General features: G+C 41.4%; 1 protein-coding gene across 1 annotated transcript in view; it reads left to right on the top strand.

Annotated features, from left to right (window-relative positions):
- FBXO21 (F-box protein 21) overlaps nt 1–24,750 on the top strand; it is a 90,378-nt gene that overhangs the window by 46,646 nt on the left and 18,982 nt on the right. The window contains exons 7-10 of the mRNA XM_073625747.1: nt 2,534–2,670; nt 6,453–6,629; nt 13,222–13,354; nt 18,931–19,115. Of these exons, the coding sequence (XP_073481848.1) occupies nt 2,534–2,670; nt 6,453–6,629; nt 13,222–13,354; nt 18,931–19,115 (632 nt within the window). The remainder of the gene's footprint in view (nt 1–2,533; nt 2,671–6,452; nt 6,630–13,221; nt 13,355–18,930; nt 19,116–24,750) is intronic.

Genomic DNA, 24,750 nt, shown 5'->3' on the forward strand with positions numbered 1-24,750 from the left:
GACCTTTTAATATTTTCAGACAATGCCACAACAGTGGCGTACTTGAACAAGCAAGGGGGCACTCGCTCGGAATCACTTCTGTCATTAACGCAGCAGATTCTGTCTTGGGCAGAGATCTATGTCTCTTCAGTAAGGGCAGTCCACATCAAGGGGTCAGAAAATGTGCTGGCGGACTTTCTGAGCAGAGCGAGCATCAGTTCCAGCGGTTGGGAACTACATCAAGGCACGTTCCAGGAGGTGGTGCTAAGATGGGGTCTCCCCACAGTGGATCTTTTTGCCTCCAGTCTCAACAAGAAACTACCGGCGTTCTTCTCTCTGGAGAGAGAAACAGAGTCCTTGGGGACGGATGCACTGTCCTTCCCTTGGGACTTCAGCCTGGCCTATGCCTTCCCTCCTTTTCCCCTTTTGCCCCTAGTGGTTCGGAAAATTATTCAGGACAGAGCAGAAGTAGTTCTGATTGCCCCCTGGTGGCCCAGGAGGAGTCGGTTCTCCTCTCTGAAGGCCCTGTCTGTGTATCCTCCCTGGCCCCTTCCAGTTCGAAAGGATCTACTCCATCAGGGACCGGTATTGCATCCAAACCCTCAGACCTTCCATTTGACGGCCTGGAGGCTGAGCGGCGCATCCTACAGTTAAATGTTCAGAGAGGGTTATTCATACTGTCCTGGACAGCCATAAATTGGTCACAAGAAGAATCTATGGGAAAGTTTGGAAAACTTTTATTTCCTGGCAAAGGAAATCTGGTTTAGATTCTTTTTCCACTTCCTGCATTTTAGATTTTCTGCAGGAGGGAGTGAAAAAGGGGCTCTCTGTCAACACCCTTAGGGTTCAGGTTGCTGCCCTATCTTTATTTTCAGAGAGAAGACTAGCGGTAGATCCCTTAGTCAGGAGGTTCCTTTTAGTCAGATCTAGGCATACTCCCAGGATCCTCAAACATGTTCCTCCCTGGGATCTGTCGTTGGTATTAAATGCACTAACAAGGGCTCCTTTTGAGCCTTTGCATGAGGCTTCCCTGAAAATGATTTCTTTGAAATTGTCTTCCCTTTTGACTATTACGTCAGGGCGAAGGATTTCTGATCTAGAGTCTCTTTCCTGTAAAGATCCCTTCCTGAGGATTTTAGAGGACAGGGTGGTGATTAAACCCAATCCACTCTATTTACCCAAAGTTTCTTCCAACTTTCATAGGTCCCAGGAGGTAGTCCTCCCTAGTTTCTGCACCTCTCCCAAAAATGTGGAAGAGGAAAGGTTTGGTCTTTTAGACATTAAGAGGTGTCTTCTACTTTATCTAGAAAAGACCAGTGGGTTTAGGAGTTTCTCCCAACTGTTAGTTTTGTTCAGTGGCCCCAAGAAGGGGTCCAAAGCATCTAAAAGTTCTATTGCTAGGCGGATTAGGGGAGCTATCTGTGAGGCATATAAAGCGTCAGGTCACACCCCTCCTTCTAGAATTAGGGCCCATTCAACGAGATCCATGGCCACATCATGGGCAGAAAGAGCGTGAGCTTCATGGGAAGATATCTCTAAAGCTGCTGTCTGGTCCTCCTCTCATGCATTTGTCAAGCATTATAGAGTTCAGATGCTTTCCAGCCAGGACCTTTCCTTTGGTAGGAAAGTGCTTCAGGCTGTCGTCCCTCCCTAAGGTATAATATCTTGCTTATCCTCTCAAGTAGCTGTCCTGGAAGGTGAGGGGGGAAAACCCCCGTTAGACTTACTGGTAACGGTATTTCCAGGAACCTTCCAGGACAGCGTCTATATTCCCACCCTATTCTATTTTTTCACTGGTCAACCATGTTTTCCTGATGGTGTGTTTTATGTTTTCTATTTTTTTCCTCTGCCGAGTGCACCTTTGGTGGAGGTTACTTGATCTTCTAAACAACTGAGGGTCAGAGGAAAGGGAGAGGCCTTTTAAATTCTGTCTGATTTGTGTTTCCTGTAGAGGGCGGAGCCGATCATCTCTCAAGTAGCTGTCCTGGAAGGTTCCTGGAAATACCGTTACCGGTAAGTCTAACGGGGGTTTTTTAGGCTGCAAAGCAACAAAATGTGATTATTTTAAAGGGGGGGGGATTTATTTTCTATACCTACTGTATGTTATTTAAAGTAAACGTTTTCTCAGAGAACTATGAGATCTGCCATTGCTTATGACCTTCTGAAAAGGCTGGTTGACTTGCTGCTATACTGATTCACTGTGTTCAGTACTTTTTAAGCCACTGACCTGCAAATGGCATACATACCAGAAGAATTGCCAAAGCCAAAAGTCCTTCTCAAAATACTTGTACAGGTTTACTGACTCAAAGTACTAAAGCAAGAATGGGAACCTGAAATCTAGGCATCTAGAAAGTGCAGAATGAGACGTCAGCAACTGCAATCTACATTTTTCGTTTAAAAAGTGATTGTGTTGACTGGGCACAAAAAGGGCCTGTTTGTACCTGCTATTCTCGCAGAACTCCTAGGGTTATGGTTACATTATGTTGTGAGAACAGATGGAAACAATGCTTGGCAGAGTTGTTCTTTAAACATTTTGTTACTTGCTTTTTTTAAGGTTCTAATTAATAAGACAGGAATCCCAATAAGCCTCTGCGTACTCTATCTCACACTTGCTATGCGCCTGGGAGTTTTTCTGGAGCCAGTCAATTTTCCTCATCATTTCATGCTAAGATGGTGCCAAGGTACCCGTGGGTAAGAAACTCTTTCCTATAACTCTATAGGTCATATATTTGGGCTGGTTGGAACATTTCTGACCAGATTAATACATTTTACTCAAATCTGCCCGGAAGGAAAATTCTGCCGCAATCAAACCATTAAACGCAGGTAAAAGACAACTTTTATACTCCTAGCTTTCAAACATTTATTAATGCAATTGTTGCATATCTATTTTGCTTATTGTTTGTAGGTGCAGTACTTCAGCAATATCAGAGTTTTATAGATGAAGATTTCTAGACCACATAGTATTCCATTTGCACCATGGTTAACCATAGCTCCTATATTTTGTGGACATGACAAGTTACTTTTATAAAGCTTGTGCCAAGGCAAATAAGCCAACTTCATTTGATTTTAAAGTAGAATATCTTACATATGAAATAAGAGCACTTTTATGTCTGGCACTGTCGAAAGCTCAGTAGTCAGAGCTCTGGACACTTACTGCGATCAGAAGGAATTTAGTATCATGTTTTAATGACATTAAGCTAAGCAAATTCCATCTATTAGGCAGTTGTTGAGTTATAAATATGGGAGCTGCCATTGCTGACTTGAGTTAAAGTTAGACGTTCCAGGGTTTTTATTCTGGATTCACTACTTAGTGAATTACACATCTGAAACCAGTATGTAGGTCCAGAATTCCAATCCAGTATTTCAGTGGCTGTCAATGACTTACCCTAGGGAGTCTCAATTTTAATCTTTTGCTACGAAGAGGTCACCACTTTGAGGAGGTTTCACCACTTGCTGCTAATCGCCTGAATAGGCTTATGCTACACAAATTTTAAGGAGCTAATTTCTGCTACTAAAATTGTTAGCGATTAATAAGTATTTGTAGCAAATGATTACTAACCAAAATAACCCCTAAGGTACTAATATAAGAAGAGGAAGTAGAGAGGAGACGTTGCTGGGACAGCCAAGGAGGACCTTATTTAAAACATTCACTGTGGAACAACGATCGATCCAATTACCCTTGTGTGTGGTAAACAAGCGATTATTGCCTTGCATGAAAGTGCTGGCAAAATAAGTCAGTGAGTGTAATTCTTAAGGGAGTGGAAGCTCTGTTCACGAGGGGAGAGGTGGAAGAGACACAGTATCACCTTTGTCTTTGTCAAAATTTATTACTACCCTTTTGGACACTTTTTTATCACGTGTCATGTCTTTTTTGGACTGATTTATTTAAAAAAAAACATGTTATATAATATGTTTTTTTGCATGTGCAGCATGGTATGAAATGATTGCACAAAATATATCACTGGAGATGTATTGTCATTTATGTTTTTGGTAAGAGTACACTTTATGTGTTTAATACACATGAAGAGGGTCACACCATCACTGTGTTAAATTCACTTGAACACTTATATAGTTTGTTTATGTACATATATACTTTTCAGTTTGTAGATCTGTTCAGAGCAAGATTTTACTTTGTGTTAGTGTGTAGTACACATGCAGGGGGTCACACCATCATTGTGTTAAAGGCACTTGGACACTTTTTGAAGCGCCTCTTATTTTTTCCTGGAGGCCTGTAGGAGGATTGTGGTAGTTACAGGCATCTTTGATTAAATATTTAGTATATACTAATATATGTATTAGCATCTTTTACCTATCGATGTAGCTTACTCCATTGGGAACCATGTGTTCTATTTCTTTAGAAGTCATTTGCTAAACCTAAAGTGGTTCTAAAACATTCAATTCATTATGCATTAAAGTAAAAAAGCTTCCGAGTGCAGCCTCCCCTTTATACTTACCTGAGCCCAATCTCAATCCAGCTGTCTCGGCTCTGTCAGTCTTCATTAGACAGTAAGGCAGCATCAGGAGGGAGGAGGGAGTAAGGAGGGATTAAGCCAATGGGAGCACTCAGCAGAGGGGGTTCGAGAAGAGGAAGATCGGAGCTGCCTTGTGCAAAACCTTTGCACTAAGCAGGCAAGCATGACATGTTTGTTATTTTAAAAAAAAAATAGAAATTGTGACTTTTCAATCACTTTAATGATTTTTTTCTAGCAATTTTAGTAGCAGAAGTGAGCTACAAAAATCTCCTATGTAACTCTAGCCTATTCAGGTGACAGCAAACAAGTGGTTACATTTCCTAGCTACAAAAACAAATAAATTGGCTGTGTAGCTCGAGGGTAGGTCAATGACCATTCCATAATTTGCATTTTTGATAAACAAGCAGGGCATAAAAGCTCCCATATTGCTGTCCTGACTTTTTAAGTGAGGTTACTGTAGCACATACAGTGCCTTTTTTTGCACCTCTATTCCCTAATTGACCATAATTGAAATTATGATATTGTTCGAGCCAGTCACTTTTTGAATATATTTTGTAATCGTATAACCACACTAAAATATGGGTAATATGTTTTGTTAATTACTGTGACATATGCATAGTTACATAGTAGGTGAGGTCAAAAAAAGACACAAGTGCATCAACTCCAACCTATGTGTGATTATATGTCAGTATTACATTGTATATCCCTGTATGTTGCGATCGTTCAGGTACTTATCTAATAGTTTCTTGAAACTATCAATGCTCCCCGCTGAAACCACCGCCTGTGGAAGGGAATTCCACATCCTTGCCGCTCTTACAGTAAATAACCCTCTACAAAGTTTAAGGTTAGACCTCTTATCTTCTAATTTTAATGAGTGGCCATGTGTCTTGTTGAACTCCCTTCCGCGAGAAAGTTTTATCCCTATTGTGGGGTCACCAGTATGGTATTTGTATATTGAAATCGTATCCCCTCTCAAGCGTCTCTTCTCCAGAGAGAATAAGTTCAGTGCTCGCAACCTTTAACTAATATCCTCCAGACCCTTTATTAGCTTTGTTGCCCTTCTTTGTACTCGCTCCATTTCCAGTACATCCTTCATGAGGACTGGTGCCCAGAACTGGACAGCATACTCTAGGTGCGGCCGGACCAGAGTCTTGTAGAACGGGAGAATTATCATTTTATCCCTGGAATTAAAACTCTTTTTAATGCATGCCAATATTCTGTTTGCTTTGTTAGCAGCAGCTTGGCATTGCATGTCATTGCTGAGCCTATCATCTACTAGGACCCCCAGGTCCTTTTCCATCCTAGATTCCCCCAGAGGTTCTCCCCCCAGTGTATAGATTGCATTCATATTTTTGCCACCCAAATGTATTATTTTACATTTTTTTACATTGAACCTCATTTGCCATGTAGTTGCCCACCCCATTCATTTGTTCAGATCTTTTTGCAAGGTTTCCACATCCTGAGGAGAAGTTATTGCCCTGCTTAGCTTAGTATTGTCTGCAAATACAGAGATTGAACTGTTTATCCCATCCTCCAGGATTGGTCCCAGTACAGAACCCTGGGGGACCCCACTACCCACCCCTGACCATTCTGAGTACTCCCCATTTATCACCACCCTCTGAACCCGCCCTTGTAGCCAGTTTTCAATCCATGTACTCACCCTATGGTCCATGCCAACAGGCCTTATTTTGTACAGTAAATGTTTATGGGAAACTGTGTCAAATGCATTTGCAAAATCCAGATACACCACGTCTACGGGCCACAATGCTATTTATATAACGCAATTTGGGTTTTGTAATGTTATAGCTGAATCATTCACGGCTGTGTGTCACAAGCATTCTTGCAGATTTCTATTGAACATTAGTTGATGGGACGCAGTTGAAAGAGTTCACTAGAGCCCTAGGTTGTGGTATGACAAAGCTACATTGGCTGCCACTAGTAATTGTGTAAAACATTTGAATATAAATGTTCCAAAACATATGTTTTATATTTCCCCTGCAGAAGTTCATTTGTTACAGACTATGTTTTTGTGGATGCATTTGGATCTGGAAAATACCGGACTGCTAAAGAGTGTGAATACCTGATTGGTCAGCCTGTAACAGAGGAGTTCTTTGCAGCTGTCAACACTAAGGAGGTCCTACAGCGTATGGTAGGAAACCTGCTCAACCTCGGAAAAAGGTAGGATTTCCACATATTCCTTTATATAGAATTGTATTTCCTGCTTGTACTGTACAGGATGCCGAGTGTTTTTTTTTTTTTTTTTTTTAATCATTACAGTTGGGTTATATGCAGGTATCTTTCGCTGACTAGACACTGGCGAAAAAAGACTGCAAGGACATTCCCTATAAAACTTCTCCCACTGTCCTTAGGTGATGGATTTCTTCCATGAAGATTCCTTCATCACTTGGTTGCACCATAGCCATTGTGGCTTCTTATGCAGCTTCCAGATCGGAGGATATCTCAGTAGAGCCTGATAGCAGATGCGGGCCTGTAATGTTGCTTTGCACTGGATCTTAATGTGGGTGCTCCCCTTAGCATGTACTGCAGCAAGTGGAAATAGCCACATGCTGCTTCACAGGTCCGGAGGTGCAGTCTGCCTGGTGCGGAGCCCAGCCTTTGAAGACCCCTGCCCTTCGTAGAAAGGGCTAAGCTGGGAAGGGGTTAATGTCCCTCTAATTGTGCAAATGATGTGATGAATACACAGGGCAAAAGCCCTATAAACATTCAATCCCAGCATGCCGTTACTTGTTGTGCCAGGCACTTCTCTCTGGTTATATCATTGTACAGTACCTGTGCAAACTGGGCACTACTTCACCAGTGCAGCTGAAAACATGTACTTCGCATGTGTCCCCTCTTTTTCAGAGAAGCTTCAGACCTCTTCTTCTTTGCATTCAGGACATCCGTCAAGCAACTTCTACTGGTTCTGGAGCATAAGGACATATTCATATTGGTTTACTTTTGCTGATCCTCTGTTACAGCGGCCTACAGGTGTTTGCACAGAGGTATCTCTCCCCTACACCACTGCTGTGGAGGTCATGAATACCCCAATACACATGGTGGACCACAATGCCCCGCACGATAGGATTTTCCAATGGAAAATGTTCTATGGGAGCTAGTTGCCGAAAATTATGACTGTGTGTAGGCTCCATCGGACATTTTCCATCGCAATTTCTGTCACACAAAATTTGAGCGCTGGTTCTCAAATTTTCCGACAACAAAATCCGTTGTCTTAAATTCTGATCGTGTGTGAACAATTCCAATGCACAAAATTCCACGCATGCTCGGAATCAAGCAGAAGAGCTGCACTGGCAATTGAACTTTCTTTTTCTCGGCCCGTCGTACATGTTGATGTTCGGAATTTCCGACAAGATTTGTGTGACCGTGTGTATGCAAGACAAGTTTGAACCAACATCCGTCGGAAAAATAACATGGATTTTGTTGTCGGAAATTCCTATCATGTGTACAGGTCATAAGAGGACAGATACATGATCAGATTGGTTCAATACTTCAGGCCCTGGTACCCTCCCCTCTGATGTTTGTCTCCAGTCTGCCTTCCTTCTCTTTGGCCATGCTTGTCTCATACTTCTGTCTAGAGAGGAATGTTTTGTTAAAGTTAAACTCAAAACCAAAAATTTTATATATTGCAGCTTACTCCAGCCCACACGTTAAAAGTAGTTACAACAACAATTTTTTGTTCCTTTTTGAGTTAAAGGTTTTACATAAATATCATATCACTGTAAGCAACTCTGTCAGTGTTAAATGATTTGCCTCAGCCCTCTAACTGATGCATCTATTGAGACTGTTTGTTTTATTGAAAAACAACAGACTTGCTGGCAGGATCCCCAGAAACTAAAGGGAAAAAAAGCCTAAAAAGAAGGACCAGACTCAGATTGGGGTACCTGGGTCTGATGCTTAAAGTGATATTCAAGGCAAGTTTAAAAAAAAATTATTTAACAAACATGTTTTACTTACCTACTCTATGCAATGGTTTTGCACAGAGCACCCCTGATTCTCCTCTTATCGGGTCCACTGCCAGCTCTCTTGGCCCCTCCCTCCTGCCAAGTGTCCCCAGAACAAACAGCTTGCTGTGAGCGCACCCAAGCAAGCTCGTTCCCAAGCTACTGCTCTGTGTGTCTATTCACACACAGAGCTGCAGTTCAGTCCCTCTTTCTGTCTCTTTTCATTGGCTCACTGGCTGTGATTGACAGCAGTGGCTCCTGCTGCTGTCTCAGCCAATGAGCAGGTAGAGTCCCCAGAGAGTCGAGGCTCTCGTGCACATTGCTGGATCGCAGTGGGGCTCAGGTAAGTATTAGGGGGTCTGGTGCACACAGAAGTTTTTTTACCTACAGGCATAGAAGCCATGAAGGTAAAAACCTTGAGCCTTTCGAAACACTTTAACATGAATTTGTTCAGAACCCTTCTGCCTCATGACAAGTTTCAGTCCTTTTGTTCTCATGTCAGGGCCCAGAGGAAGTCCCTGGTTCATATATGTATGTGGGTCTTAGATTTAATGGTAGCCTCCTTCAAGGCAGTGCTGTACGCCCAGTTTCACTCCAGACCATTGCAACATTCTGGCTGCGTGGAACAAACTGAGTCCTTGGACCGCTCAATTCATATGAACTCCAAAGCCAATCTCTCACTAATGTGGTGGAGTTCCAATCCAGCAGTGGAGTTAGGGAAACCTTTTTACCACAGTGGTGGATTGTTCTTTCAACAGATGCCAGCCTGTCGGACTGCAGGGCAGTCCTAAACACCTTCTTGGTGCAGGGCGCTTGGTTGTTGGAGAAGACACACCTTCCAATCAACATTCAGGATGATTTCAGTGCTGCACTCCTTCATGTTTTGGCACTGTCCTTGTCCACATGCCAAGCATGAAGATTTAGCAGTCAGACTTTCTCAGTCATTAACGTCTGGATCTAAGAGAATGGGCTGTCCATCCAGAGTTCTTTAAAGCTCTTTGCCACAGGTTGGGAACACCAGATTCAAACAAACTGGACAGGTTGATGGAAGGATGATTGGAGGTGTGAAAGTTGTAATGCCATCCTGTCTTAGCTACATAACACTATTGTTGGTGTCCTCAATTTACATGACTAGAGAACAATTCATGTTGTCGGATCACCAGGATAGAGATGGCATTCTATTTGGAAGAAAGTGACTAAGGCCCCTGTTCAGGGATAGTTGTTTCACTTAGACATAGATGGACTGCTTGTGAACTAGTTGTTCTCTCTGTCCAAAATGTGCACTTTGCCTTCCTTAAAAGAATCTCTCTTTTGCTTAAAGGAGAAGTTCAGCCAGAGCTTGTTTTGGCTGTACTTCTCCTGTGGCTTACAGGAGTGCAGTTTGTTCTGCTCTCCTGTGACCCGTTTTCTGCCGACAGCAAGCTAAAGCCTGCTGTCGGCTGACGTCATAGAGCAGGTCCAGGCTGGAGAAAGATTGCAACCATATGGTCGGGATCCACCCAGGAGCCTGGACCGGCACCTAGGTCAGCCTCTCAGCGAGCTGCTGAAAGCCTGAGCCAGCCGCTCCCGCACACTCCACAGCCCAGCACTCCAGTTAGCGCTGGGGAGGGGCAGATCAGAGAGCGATGACTGACCGTCACTTCTCTATGCTCAGCGTGGCAGGGAGAACTGAGCGATCAGCAGTGTTTGATCACTCAGTTTTCGGCCTTAGAACCAGCAGGGGACAGATGCAGCATACGATTAATGCTGCATCCACCTAGGTAAGTATGATTAAAAAAAAAAAAAATCCAATACTTCTCTTTTAAGGAGCAGAAAGACTGCTGAGTATTGGCCTGTAGATTTTTCTCTTTTGTTGGGCCATTTGTTAAGAGTTTGTTTTGTCTCCACAATATATAGGCCCTTGCATGCCTTACTACACTGCCCTGTATATACTAAGATATGTTGCTTGTGTTTGGGTGTAGGGTCTTTAGGATGTACAAGTTTCTGTCTCCGCATATTGCTGGGCTTGAAGGATACAGGGATGCTGTGTTTGTTAAAGATCTTTTTGACTTTTTTAGTCACTCCTGCTATGTCTGGGATGACTATATTACTGAATATGTTCTCCATGTACAGGCTAACTACAATGAGGGGCATAGGTGATTCCATAGCACAGCCATGTTTCTGTCTGTATAAGTTACCTATTTGCGTGAAATAAGTTGTGTTGAGACAAAGATCCAGCAAAGAACAAGCTTAGTCTGACTTGAGTTCTGTTCAATTATCAAGAGTGATCTCATTTCAGATATTTCCTTACAGTTTCAAGAGCCTGTGCTGTTGGTATACAAGTGAAAGTGGATATGACACCATAGGACACCATTATTTCTTCTGGCTCCAACTTCAGTCCATGTACTTTGTTGACAAATTATTTCGAGTTCTAAAGATGGTGTACTGTGTTGCCAGCTAAGGGTGATATACTCTGCAGTCTTCCTACATCTACATTGGGGAAATTCATTTTTTGATCCCCTGCAGATTTTGTAGGTCTGCCCACTTACAAAGAAATGGAGGGTCTATCATTTTTATCATAGGTGTATTGTAAATGATAGAGACAGAATATCAACCACAAATCAGGAAAAAACACATGATGCAAATGTTATAAATTGAGTTCCAGTTCAGTGAGTAAAAAAAGTATTTGATCCCCAAGCAAAACATGACTTAGTACTTGGTGGAGAAACCCTTGTTGGCAAGCACAGAAGTAAGACATTTCTTGTAGATAGTGACCAGGTTTTCACACATCTCAGGAGGGATTTTGGTCCACTCTTCTATACAGATCTTCTCTAAATCCTTAAGGTTTCTTGGCTGTCGCTTGGCAACTCAAAGTTTCAGCTCCCTCCATAAATTTTCTATAGGATTAAGGTCTAGAGAGCTAGGCCACTCCTTGACCTTAATGTGCTTCTTCTTGAGACAGTCCTTTGTTGCCTTGGCGATTTGTCTTGGGTCATTGTCATGCTGAAAGACCCATCTGGCTGAGGGAAGAAGGTTCTCAGCCAAGATTTCTTTGTACCTTTAGCAGAGAAACAGCCGCAAAGCATAATGTTTCCACCTCCGTGCTTGACTGTAGGGATCCTGTTCTTATGGTCATAGCATTTTTTTTCCTCCAAACAGGGTGAGCCCTCCTCAAGAAGGCACATGTACAGTCATGCCAATGAACATCCAAATGATTTAGAGAAGGAATGGGAGAAAGTACTGTGGTCAGATGAGACCAAAATTGAGCTCTTTGGCATTAACACGACTCGCTGAGTTTGAAGGAAGAAAAATGCTGACTATGACCTTAAGAACACAATCCCTACAATCAAGCACAGAGGTGGAAACATGATGCCTTGGGGCTGTTTCTCTGCTAAATATACAGGCTGGCTTTACCACATTGAGGGGCCAATGGACGGAGCCATGTATTGTAAAATCTTGGATGAGAAACTTCTTCCCTCAGCCAGAACACTGAAGATGGGCTATGGATGGGTCTTCCAGCATGACAATGAAGAAGCACATTAAGGTCATGGAGTGGCCTAGCCAGTCTCCAGACCTTAATCCTATAGAAAATTTATGAAGGAAGCTGAAACTTCGAGTTGCCAAGACGCAGCCATGAAACCTTAAGGATTTAGAGAAGATCTGTAAAGAAGAATGAACCAAAATCCCTCCTGAGATGTGTGCAAACCTAGTAACCAACTACAAGAAACGTCTTACCTCTGTGCTTGCCAACTAGGGTTTCTCCACCAAGTATTAGGTTATGTTTTGCCTGGGGATCAAATATTTATTTTACTCACTGAACTGCAACTTATTTTATAGCATTTGTTTTATGTGTTTTTTTTCTGGATCTTTGGTTGATATTATATCTCTATCATTTAACATACATCTATGATAAAAAATATAGACCCTTCATTTCTTTGTAAGTGGGCAAATTTACAAAATCTACAGGGGATCAAATAATTTCCCCACTGTAAGGCCTCTTGCACATAGAAGTAAAAAAAAACAATGCACACAGCTGCATAAAGATCAGTAGTACAGTGATGAGTACAGGGCCATAAAACAAAAATAGAAATTGTAAGTTTTGAGTGCAGCAAGCTACATGCATATGCGTCTATACGCATGTATACATGCGCATACTGCAACACTGGCAAGGAAGAAGAATTTAAGGTGTGTATGAGCATTCGTGCATTTATATGTGTTTATACAAGGTCTTTATGGAACATTTTACTCAAGATCTTTCTGTCAACAAGATCCTGAGTATAACTTATCAGTAAGTTAGTACATCTGTGTGCAACTGGCCATAGGGAAGTAGGGACATTCTTTTGAAGACAGTGAGGACAACTGGCTTATAAGTGATATGAAAGAGGCCATCTACATCATAAAACAATAACCATCCCTTAGTCATCATATTTCTTCCACATATGATGCAGTTTTAACATCTCTAACAATGGGCTTATGTTACTAGGACAGGATGGCACCACAACTTTTGCACCCCCTATCCTGCTCTTGGACCATCAACATTTACATATTCTGTGATGAGTGGATTAAGGTGTCCTCCGGTGTGAATATAAATACTGGGGTATCTTCCTGACACTCTAGGAAATAAATGGTTTGGTAAGCTACTATAGATCTTCAACATTACAGAACAATTCTAGTTGAATGTGACAAACTAAAAACTAGATACACATTTATATAAATGAGAACCCTCACAGACATAAGAGCTGCATAAACTGTGGTATTAAGTTGGTCTCATTTTATTATAAGTAGATTATTACTTTACAATTCTTGTTCTGTTTTACACGTGTCCCTTACAGGGAAAGTAAAGACCGTAGCTTTATGCTGCTGAGAGTATCTTTGGATCTGTATCTAGCCATGTATCCAGACAGCGTGCAACACCTATTGCTACAAGCGCGACTGTATTTTCACCTCGGTATATGGCCTGAAAAGGTAAAAAACCAAAGACAAAGAATATGCTAATAGCCAGAAAAAAAGAGAAATAATGAATTTAGCAAAAAGTACGGTACTTGTAACTACAGCATAAAACTGTGTCATGTGTCTTTTTTTATTTCTATACGGTTCTTTTGCCTCCATTGGTAATTTATTGTTGATTTAAAATTTTTAATTTTGAAAGGGGCAAACTAGCAGCTCTATGGTAGAATGACCTTCTCATCAGATTTTGCTAACCTAATCATTTTGCTCCAGGTAATGCTAACGTACAGTGTGCCAAATGTGACAGTCACATTGTATTCCTAAACCAGTTGTGGACACTGGGTGCAGTATACATACCAAAACAAATTTTATCAGAGGACAACGGACGTATGTAGTACTCCCTTTTCTTCTGCCCCACTGTCAGTCCCCCCCTGCACTTGCCAGCAGTTCCCACCTGTCAAAATGACAGTTGTTCAAATGCGATAAAGAGAGACGTAAAAAAATAAAAAATAAAATTTATTCCTATTTTACTTCCTTTTAACCCATAGTTTATCAGCCCTATTTAACTTCTCCTTGCCCTTCTCCTTCAGCTATTATTTTCCTGCTGATTTTTTTCACTTACTTTTTTTTTTTTTTTTTTTTAACCATTAAACCATTAAACCAGGCTGAGCTCGTTTGGCTGATCTTCTCCTATGGGTCACAGGAATGCAATTCGTTTTACACTCCTGTGACCCATTTTCAGCAGAGAGCGGTCTGAAGTCCTTTCTCTGCTAACGTTGCAGGAATCAGTCCAGGCACCAAGTCATCACGACAATAAAGTCTGGATCCGCCAGGTGCCTGGACTGATGCCTGTCTCAGCCTCTCAGCGAGCCGCTGAGAGCTTGAGACGGCCGCTCCCCGCCCATCCACAGCTCAGCACTCCAGTGAGTGTAGAGGAGCAGAGAGGAGAGCTGCTGATTGACAGTCAGCAGCTCTCTGCTTGGGGATCTGTGAGAACCGAGCCATCGGCGGTGTTCGATCGCTCAGTTCTCAGTGCAAAGGCGGCGAGGGACTATCTACCTAGGTAAATATAAATGGGCAAAAAAAAAAAACATACTTCTCTTTTGAAAAATAAACTTTATTTAGCATATTTTAATCATATTTGTTACATTTGTTTAGCCTCACATTTCAAAAGTGAAAAATGGAAATGGTTTTATATCATATGTTGATACCTTTTGCACCAAAGTTATCATTTTAGTGTTTTTTTTTTTTTTTTAATGGGATCAGTTATAGAATAAATATTATATTTTGTATTTACAATAATATTTAAATGACCAAAAGTAGAAAAAAGTTTATGTTAACAAGGTAATACATATATGTTTTTTTTTTCTTAACTTTATTGAGCAATTTAAGTAAACGTTACACAGTCCAGAGCATGTACATCATGCAGAAACAATACAGATCTGCATCTTACACAGAGTATAGCGATACCAAGAAATACAAAAAAAATTCACCAACATGTACAGACAAGCATATACGCCTATCAAACATACATGTCCCACTCCTCAGGAACAGAGTATTAATATAACACTTAATTACCCCTCAACACTGTAGCAGTCGATCCATAAAAAGATCTACCGGGGCCAGACCTGGAGTATCTACCCACGGTGCCCAGTGCTTATTAGATTTACCAAAACACCCTCAATGCTGATAAATACATTTTTCAAGTTGTAGGGTATCCCCCATTTGGGATATTCATTCTTTCAGTGTAGGGGGATCAGTCGATTGCCAGTGCCTTAGAATTAACTTACCGGCCTGAAAAACGGCCCTGGCTATGGCTTGTTTAGGTAAATCCTCAGCAGAGAGATTGCATAGAATGTCCAATAGACATTGTTTGGCGTCTTCACGTACTTGGACTTTAAAAACCTGGTTAATAGTGGCTATGGCTCCCTTCCAATAAAGGTGTAATTTTGAACACTGCCATAATAAGTGTAATAAATCGCCATGATCCCTACTACATCGTGTACAGGTGGGATCCTCTGTCATTCCCATACAAAATAATCTCACAGGTGTATAATGTACCCTCAGCAGTAAATACAACTGAAAGGCATTGAGAAACATTTAAAGTGATTGTAAAGGCAGAAGGTTTTTTTATCTTAATGCATTATATGCATTAGGATAGATGGCTTTCTGTGTGTAGCATCCCCTTTAAGCCCCTCTAATACTTACCTGAGCCCCATCTCTATGTTGCAGGAGTGTCTCAGCTGCCTGGGGCTCCCCTCCTCATTGGCTGAGACAGCAGCGCAGCACCATTGGCTCCCGCTGCTGTCACAGTAAGTCAGCCAATGAGGAGAGAAAGGGAGTGGGGCCAGGCCGCGGCTCCATGTCTGAATGGACACAGGGAGCTGTGGCTTGGCTCGGGTGCCCCCATAGCAACCTGCTTGCTGTGGGGGCACTCAACAGGATGGGGGGACCCGAGAAGAGGAGGATCCAGGTTGCTCTGTGCAAAAGCATTACAAAGAGCAGGTAAGTATAACATGTTTGTTATTTTTACCTAAAAAAAAACAAAAACAACGACACTTTACAATCACTTTAAGGAACATTGGACTGTTAATAAAGCCTCCTCCCACTGCTCTTCTTCAAAACCCCACATCCTTTTCACTCATATATCAAAGCGAGTTTCCCTATAGGAATCAATGGAAACTCAGCTCATTCATTCCACAGTGACTGCTGGTGTATGCAGTACTGTATGTGGCCAGAGGTACGGGGACGCTGGTGTATGCAGTACCACATGTGGCTAGAGGTGCAGGGGGCTGGAGACGCCCTGCACCTCTGGCCAAATGTGGTACTGCACACCCCAGCGGCTTGAATCCTGCTAGTCTTGCAAGACAGCGCTCGCAGATCGAGTCAGAATAAAAAAAAAAAAACAGCTCGTATGGCGAAACGCTCATTAACCGCGTTACTCGCAATCCGAGGTTCCACTGTATATCTTTTTTTTAACATAAATAATGACAAAGTTATTTTCGAATCAAAAGAGAAGGAACAGAGGAACTGTAAACTGTAATGTAAAATGTAATGGTCTATAGAGATATATGAAAGCTGAAGTGGTTAAAACGTATGTATAGCTCAAACATTTTATTAGTTTTGGATGGGGTGGGGAGGGGTTAGAACCTCTGTCAGGTTTTTATCTATGTCTGTGGCCCTGCTTAGGAGATTCTCCCTCACTAATAATTCTGGTGACCTCTGTCTCTGCTACAAAAAGTGATGGGAAATCCAAAATGTTAGATTTGCCACAGGGAGAAGAGGTGAGGTAAAATTTTCAAGTGGAGATATCTCATCACTGACCTACTCCTTGACTTTACATAAAGCGTATATTCCACGCTGTGGAATTCAAGGTATGGCTTCTGTGAAAGGTTTTTTTTATTTTTTTTTTTTATTTCAGAGTTTTAAGCTGGAGGACTTTGAGTTCAGTTTTTTTATTAGACCCAGCTCAGAAACCCACAGAAATTCCTCATATAATTAAAGAATAGTAATATTTCCTATTTCTTGGCTGTACACAGTACAAAAACTGAATATATATAACTCCCGCCAGAAAAAAAAGAAGACATTCCTTGAAGTTATAATTTCAGGGCTGATTGAGGTGAACTGACTCAGTAAAGATGATATTGCTCCTCAAATTCCCTTGGGTAGGCTTAGGATTTTGTGTGTATCATTTTAGCAGCAATTTCAGCTATTGTTTGGTCAGATATTGGTATGAAACAACCAAAGATGAATGCACACATCTCATGCAATAAAAAAAGTTTACCATTTATTATTATTATTATTATTATTATTAATAAAAGCAAAGCGGTCCTCAGAGATTCCCCACTTGTTTGGTGCCCAGATGAGAACAGTCCACAGCAGCCTGCACGCCATGACCAGTGGTGGCTGTCACTTTTGTAGACTGTAGGCCTACAGGCCTGTAGGTCTTAGAGGTTCTTCAAACCATTGACATCAAGCAGTCTTTTGGGAAAGAAGAGGTGAAGACTGTGGGAATACAGGGAAGCAGGCAGCACATTTTTCAAGGATTTGTCCTCTTTATCAAGCCTGAGGATTGATGGGGCGCTACAGTATATATTACTTTGAGAACAGGTAAAGCAGTTGTAAAACTGCTCCATGTTATGCATGAAACCAGCTAAGATTGGGTTCAAAATAGTATGCAAATACTATAAAACAGGGAATTTCTAAGTTTCTTGATTTTGGTAGCTTGTATGGAAATAAAAGTTTAAAAAAAGTGACCTATCATTCATAGTATACATTTCAGAGATACCACTACTAGCCACTAGAAGGAGACATTTGTATAGACATATGCTGTATACCCTCTATGTGTATGCAACTCAGAACATTGTAATGGATAAAGGGAACAAAGTGGCAAATATATTTTGAAGTGATGGTAACAATAGTATCTATACTATTCTTCTAGAAGCTTCAGTTAAAATGAAGAAGGGTTATTTTTCATAGAAAAAAAAGTTTATAAAATATATATTTTATATAGTCTAACTATAACGATGATAAATATTAATAAAAACTATGTAAGTGTACCATGTTTGTTATTTTAAAAAAAGTACCTGCACAACCACTTTAATATGTAGAGCTGTTCTGAACACTGCTCTAGGTTTTGATGACAATGTAGGGCCTAGTTTTGGATTTTGCAGCAAGATGTACCAACGTTTCCTACTATGTTTAATGAAGCGGTATTTAGAATTGAATTGGGTGATGAACTTGATATTCTGTCTTATTGTGTAATTTGCTGCTATCACTCAGGAATAGTTGTAGATAAGTCTGCTGGACTTCTCTTACTTGTGACGTACAGTCTTTTTAAGGATTTGTAATTGCAATCACACCCGGTTTCATTGAAACATCCCCAAGTGTGCAGTTTTTTTCTAAGCCTACAAAATTGACTCCTAGATATATTTTGGGATAATGGTAATTATTGTAGTGCAGATAGGAGTTGCCCATTGTGTGTTTAAAGTGACTGGTAGAAATTATGGTACTATTTTGATGAGTACAATATCAAAGAAGACCAACTTCCTTGGAATGATTGGGGTCTGGGAACTAAAGGGTCTGTATAGCAGAACTTGGTATGTTCCTTCTGTTTTCCCATCTGTATAATGCTATATGGTACACTTAGTTGGTCCCTCCCTGTGCTTTCCATGTTCCCTCTAGTCTTCATAGCAGACACTAGGCTGGGAAGATTGTCTTTTTACACTTCAAGGAACTGTAAAAATGCCCTTTGTAATGTTCTCTGAGAAGAACAATTACATTTAGTTCAACTTTCATGTCTTAATGGAGAGTTTAGTGTCCTGTAGTGGGTGCTGAATCAGCAGGTGACCATACTGTCTGGACAGATTGAAACTTATGGAGGTATGTTGATGCATAAAGCCACATTTGTAACAGGACACTTACTATTTATCACTATGTTGAATTTGTCAAAAAAGGCATTTATTGTGCATGATATAAATGAATTAATTGCACGTATATGCCAGTGTGCATGAAACCTGAGATGAACATGAAATCAGTGTATGGACGACATCCTGGTAAATTGTGTGATTATATGCAGTATTTGTGTTTGGTAGGTCTTGGATATCTTGCAGAATATTCAGGCTTTGGATCCATCACAGCATGGTGCTGTGGCATATCTAGTCCAGCATACCTTGGAGCATATAGAGAGAAGAAAGGATGACAGCTCACTTCATGCAAAGCTGAGATCGAATGAGAAGGAAGTGTGTTATTCTGTAGGACTTATTATGAGGCATAAAAGGTATGTATATTTTAAAATTTTATGTAAATGTTTGTAGCTTTTGTAATCACAGAGTTCATTTTCTGGCAGTTGGCCATGAGAGCCCATTGGGAGGTCCCTGTAGAGTAGGCAGCGGAAGGTCTGGCTTTAAGTGCTTTTATGTATCAAATTGTCGGGGGAATTCAGAGACTTTTGGACTACACTGTCTTTCCTTCAGGAGGACTAGACACTGGCAAACAAAAAATTGTGAACCAGCACAGTCTAACCCCTCCTACTCCCAGCATCCCTCAGTTTTTTGCGTATTCCTTTTTTGTGTGTGTTCTTCAGTCAATATTCTTGCAACATCACTGCTGGTTCCCTGGTCTCTCCAGGCAGCTATCCAGAACGGTCTTTTCTAACCATGGTGTGCCATACCAGGACCCTGCTGAATGTTGCGGGGTTAGCATGAAATGTGGCATACAGGCACTGAGCTCTCCATATACTGCATATGGCACACCAGGTGGAACCCTGTCACTGAAAACGTATTTGTGATTATGACATGCAAGCCGAGCGCCAGGAACCTCCTATATATTAGGGCAGCTGGGCACTGTTTTTAATATTCCCGCTTCTGCCGGTTCCATCATGGAATTGGTTTACACTGAAGGATGGAGCGCGGAGGCCATTCATGTCATGCCTGTCAACCAATGTTGAGGAAGCTCTGCATTTGACATATGGAACTTTCCTCGGGTCGTCTCTGCTGCCTGCCTGCAGTGACTTGGCCACCTTTTGTCCACCTGATCTTTGACCTTCTGCGACCCAACAGCTGGGTTCATGAATGTTCAAAATCAAGCCTGGTACCCCTGCCTTGCAGTGCAAAATGTCATATTCTAGACACATAGAGAACAGTCCTTCTATCCTAAGTGCCCCAGCTCATGCTGCACTAATGCTTCTGGTGCTGTCTGTAGTTTACCTCTTGAACTTCATGACAATGATAGCCTGAAAGCTAGCCTTCTGCTTGAGTTTATGCTGAATTTGAAGTGTTCACTGTCTCCGTCAGGCATGGCACCCCTTCCTCGGCTCTATCTTTGGAGGATTTCACCACAGTCATACAGGATTTTATGATCCAAATAGCCCATTTGATTGGTGTTTCTGTCCGCAGAAACCTTATCTGCCCCTTCAGCTGCTGACAATTTCTGAAATTTCTGATGTTTCTTTCTTAAAGCAGAAGTCCAGTCAAAATCTAAGCTTAAACTTGCTCCTACCCCCATTCTAAGCCCTACACTAACTACCCTGTAGAAAAAAGATATACTTACCTTTTCTGAGGGTGCTCCAGTCCTATCACATCCTATCCCCAGCGGCCAGCTTCAGTGAAGAGGAGCAATCACCAACAACAGCTGCAATGCTTATGCAGTAATAAAAGTGCTGCGCTGCGCTTCGCAATCCCTAAGTATCAATGTGAAACAAACAAATAATCGCCCGCCAGAGGATCCAGAACATAAAACATAAACAAACCTAAAACCAGTGCATAAAACCAATATATTTCTTTCTGGACATGTATTTGAAGTTATTTACAATTTTGGAACATGTTTTCTGTGTCTATTAACAGATTATTATTTGGCAAGTTGTTCTAGAGGATTAGCCTTGTGTTGTGAACTGTCATTATTTGTATTACCCAATCACCTTTTTCATATATACAGCAGGTGAAATAAGTATTGAACACGTCACCATTTTTCAAGGTAAGTATATTTCTAAAGGTGCTATTGACATGAAATTTCCACGACATGTCGGTAGAAACCCATACAATCCATGCATACAAAGAAACCAAAACAGATAAGTTCAGAAATTAAGTTATGTGTAATAAAATGGAATGACACAAGGAAAGAGTGTTGAACATTTGAAGAAAGGGAGGTGCAAAAAGGCATGGAAAGCCAAGACACCAGCTCAAATCTATCAGTAATTAGAAAGGAATCCTGCCCCTTGTCAGTGCAAATTAATATCAGCTGGTTCAGTCTCAACTGATGTCATATAAAAAGGTGTCTCATTACCAAGGTGTCACATGGGAAAAATCTCATGATGAGTAAAATCAAAGAACTCTCTCAAGACCTTTACAGCCTTATTTTTGCAAAACATACTGATGGCATTGGTTACAGAAGGATTTCTAAACTTCTGAATGTTCCAGTGAGCACTGTTGGGGCCATAATCCAGAAGTGGAAAGAACATAATTTTACCATAAACTGTCCATAACCAGGTGCTCCGAAGGATTTCTGACAGAGGAGTGAAAAGAATTATCAGAAGAGTTGTCCAAGAGCCAAGGACCACTTGTGGAGAGCTTCAGAAAGACCTTGAAATTAACAGATACAATTGTTTCAAAGAAAACAATAAGTAATGCACTTAACCGCCATGGCCAGTATGCATACTCACCGCGCAAGACTCCATTGCAGAAGAAAAAGCATGTTGAAACTCATTTAAAGTTTTTGCTGCACAACATTTAGACAAGCCTGTGAAATATTGGGAGAATATTGGGAGTCTGGTCAGATGAGACCAAAATTGAACTCTTTGGATGCCATAATACACACTATGCTTTGCACTGCATATCACCCCAAAAACACCCCCATACCAACAGTGAAGTTTCCAGGTGGGAACATCATGGTGTGGGGCTGTTTTTCAGCATACGGTACTGGCAAACTTCTTATCATTGAAGGAAGGATAAATGGAAAAATGTACAAAGACATTCTTGATAAAAATCTTTTGCCATCTACCAGGATGATGAAGATGAAACAAGGGTGGACATTTCAGCAAGACAATGATCCCAAACACAAAGGCAAGTAAACTCTCATTTGGTTTCCAAGAAAGAAAATAAAACTGCTAGAATGGCCCAGCCAGTCACCTGACTTGAATCCAATAGAAAATCTATGGAAAGAACTAAAGATCAGAGTTCATAGAAGAGGCCCATGGAACCTTCAAGATGGTCAGCCTGGCTTTTACTTTTTAATTAGTTGTGTGTTTGTGTGATATCACAAAACGCACATTTATTATTTATCTATTCAATATTGGTTTTATGCACTTATTTTAGGTTTGTTTATTTTTTATATTTTGTGTTCTATATCCTCTGGCGGGTGGTGGTTAACATTGATACTTAGAGATTGAGCAGCGCAGCACTTGTTCTATTTATTTATTTTTCTTAGGGTAGGAACACTTTTTGGTGTCTGCAGCCACATTAGCTTTTTACCTTATGCTTTTCTGGCAGCGCACAAGAATCCTCCTTATATACTTAATACTTATGCAGTGACATCACACATAGGTTTACCATGGCCCATCCGTTGTCGGATGTCCCTTCTCTAACAAAAAAAAGAAAAAATGGGATAGTGGTTTTATTAAATCCCTCTATTAATAGTTTCCACGTCCTCTAATCAAGTACACATTACCAAGATCCCTCTACAAAAAAACGAGTTAGGCAATTTGAGGAACCACAGGTTTTTTATTGTGAAAAACCTATCTACTAAAAAGTCCTAACTACATTTTTCTGGAGGGATCTTCTTAATCTGTCTCTCCTCTACACTGGTATGGTTGGCACCCAGCGCCGGCTTCAAACACACTTAAGTATAGTTTTTGACTGGACCTCTATGTAATGGACAGCCCTATGCTTGAAGTGTTGCAGGCCTCTGCTATTACTCCCAAAAACTTAAAGACCATCTTGGCTCTCGTTGATATGGTGCACAGCACCTTAAAGCTTGAGGATCAGCCTGTAACTTCTGCCAGTGCTGTTCCCAGACTAGGCTCCTTTAGGGGGTTCCCAAGACTTTTCAGGTGTACCTGCTTTTTGTAGTCATGCTTTATAAAGACTGGAAGGACCCTGAACCTATTTGAGGAGGACTTTACAAGGGCTCGTTCACACCAGGCAACACAGTAAAACTTGTTTTTTGGGTTTTTTTTGTGTCTGTTCTGTATGAGCAGTAGGAGTGGCATTTTTACAACACATGGTGGTGTTTTACCTTTTTTTCCCAAGGTTTTTGAAAAGTGGCTTTATTTTATTTTCTATGGCCCCACAGGACAAATGCGTTTTTCCACACCTCTACGCTGTGTCTCCATTTTTCCAGTGCATCACGATTCCTCTGGTTTGCTGCAGCACTTCCAGCTTGTGACCCTGCCATTTGGCCTATGATCTACACCTCAGTTATTCATGTGGTATTGCCTATCCCCATTGTGGGATATGTGGATGACCTCCTGTTGAGGGAACAGTCACCACAGGTTTTGACAGGTAACACAGTCCCATCCATCCAGACCCTGCAGAGAGGTATGACTAGGTCCTGAATCTTCAGAAGTCAGTGCTGGAACTGATTCATCAATTGGAACATCCTTTATTCTAAACACTCGAGGAGGCAGGAGATACCTCAAATTCTCCACCCCTAGACTTAAAATTTTTAGTCCAGGAATCGTTTGACTCTGCTTCTGCATGAAGATCCTGAGGCTGATGATAGCCTCTTTTGAGGCAGTCCCATTTGCCGAGTTCCACTCTAGATGTCTACGATATCCTGTCATGGTGAAACATGTCAGTTCAGTCCTTGGATGGATCAATCAAAGCATGAAGACCAGGTATTTGTCTCTAGTTTGGTGACTCAGGAATCCAGCTCTAAATTTGGCAAGTCCTTCTTTTTTCAATCTCTTAGGAGATCTTCACAACGCATTCTAGCTTGTCAGGCTGCGGAGTGGTCCTGGGCACCTTGATGGTGCAGGAGATTTTGATGTCAGAGAAATCTTCTCTCCTGTTCAGCATTCTGGAACTTTAGGCAACCTGGCTGTCCTTGAAGCCTTGGACATCTCAACTGGAGGATTGTCTGATCCAAATTCAGTTAGACACTACCACAGTGGTGGCGTACATCAGCGATTAGGGAGGAACCACAAGTCTTGTAATGGCAAGGGAGGTAGAGCGGATCCTGTTCTGGGCAGAACTTCATGTTCCAGTCTTGTCCACCATTTACATCCCAGTCATGGCAGATTTCATTAGATGGCAGCACCTGGGGAAATGGTTTCTTCACCCAGAGATGTTCCAGGACCTGATTCATAGGTGGGGAATGCTGAATGTGGACCTACTCTCTCCTTTCACAAGGTTTTACGCCTCTTCTCTTCTTTTTCATGAGGCATTCTGTGAATAAACAAGGGTAAAGGACGGGGTGTTTAAATTACACTATCTCTTCTCTGTAGATAGCCGCAGTGCCAGAAGTACAGCACTGGCTATACTTTTGAGCATTTGTAAAAGAACATTTTTTACAGTCCACAGCAATGGACATGAGATAAACAACTTAAAAAAAAATGTTTATACTACAATTTACAATATATCTGCCTGGAGTTCTTGGTTCCCCTGTGCACTCCCCTATGATTCCTTGGGAATTTGGTTCTCATGGAACTCAAAAAACTGCCACTTAAACCAATCGGGAGTATTACTCTTTTCACTTTTACAAGGTCATCTTACAAGTGGTCTTATCTTCCAAAGAGCCCTTTTTGGTCTTACACATGGAAAAAGGTGGTTTTTAGGCCCAGAACTTCCTTTCTTTCTGAGGTAGTTTTTGGCCTTTCACCTCTACCAGGACACCATCCTTCTATCCCTCTGTCTGGCTCCAGTTCATCAGAAGGAAATCTCCTATTTCTGGATGAAGTTTGGACTTTTAGCACTTACCAT

The sequence above is a fragment of the Aquarana catesbeiana genome, linkage group LG01, assembly GCF_042186555.1.
Source record: "Aquarana catesbeiana isolate 2022-GZ linkage group LG01, ASM4218655v1, whole genome shotgun sequence".
In the NCBI taxonomy this organism is placed as follows: Eukaryota; Metazoa; Chordata; class Amphibia; order Anura; family Ranidae; genus Aquarana; species Aquarana catesbeiana.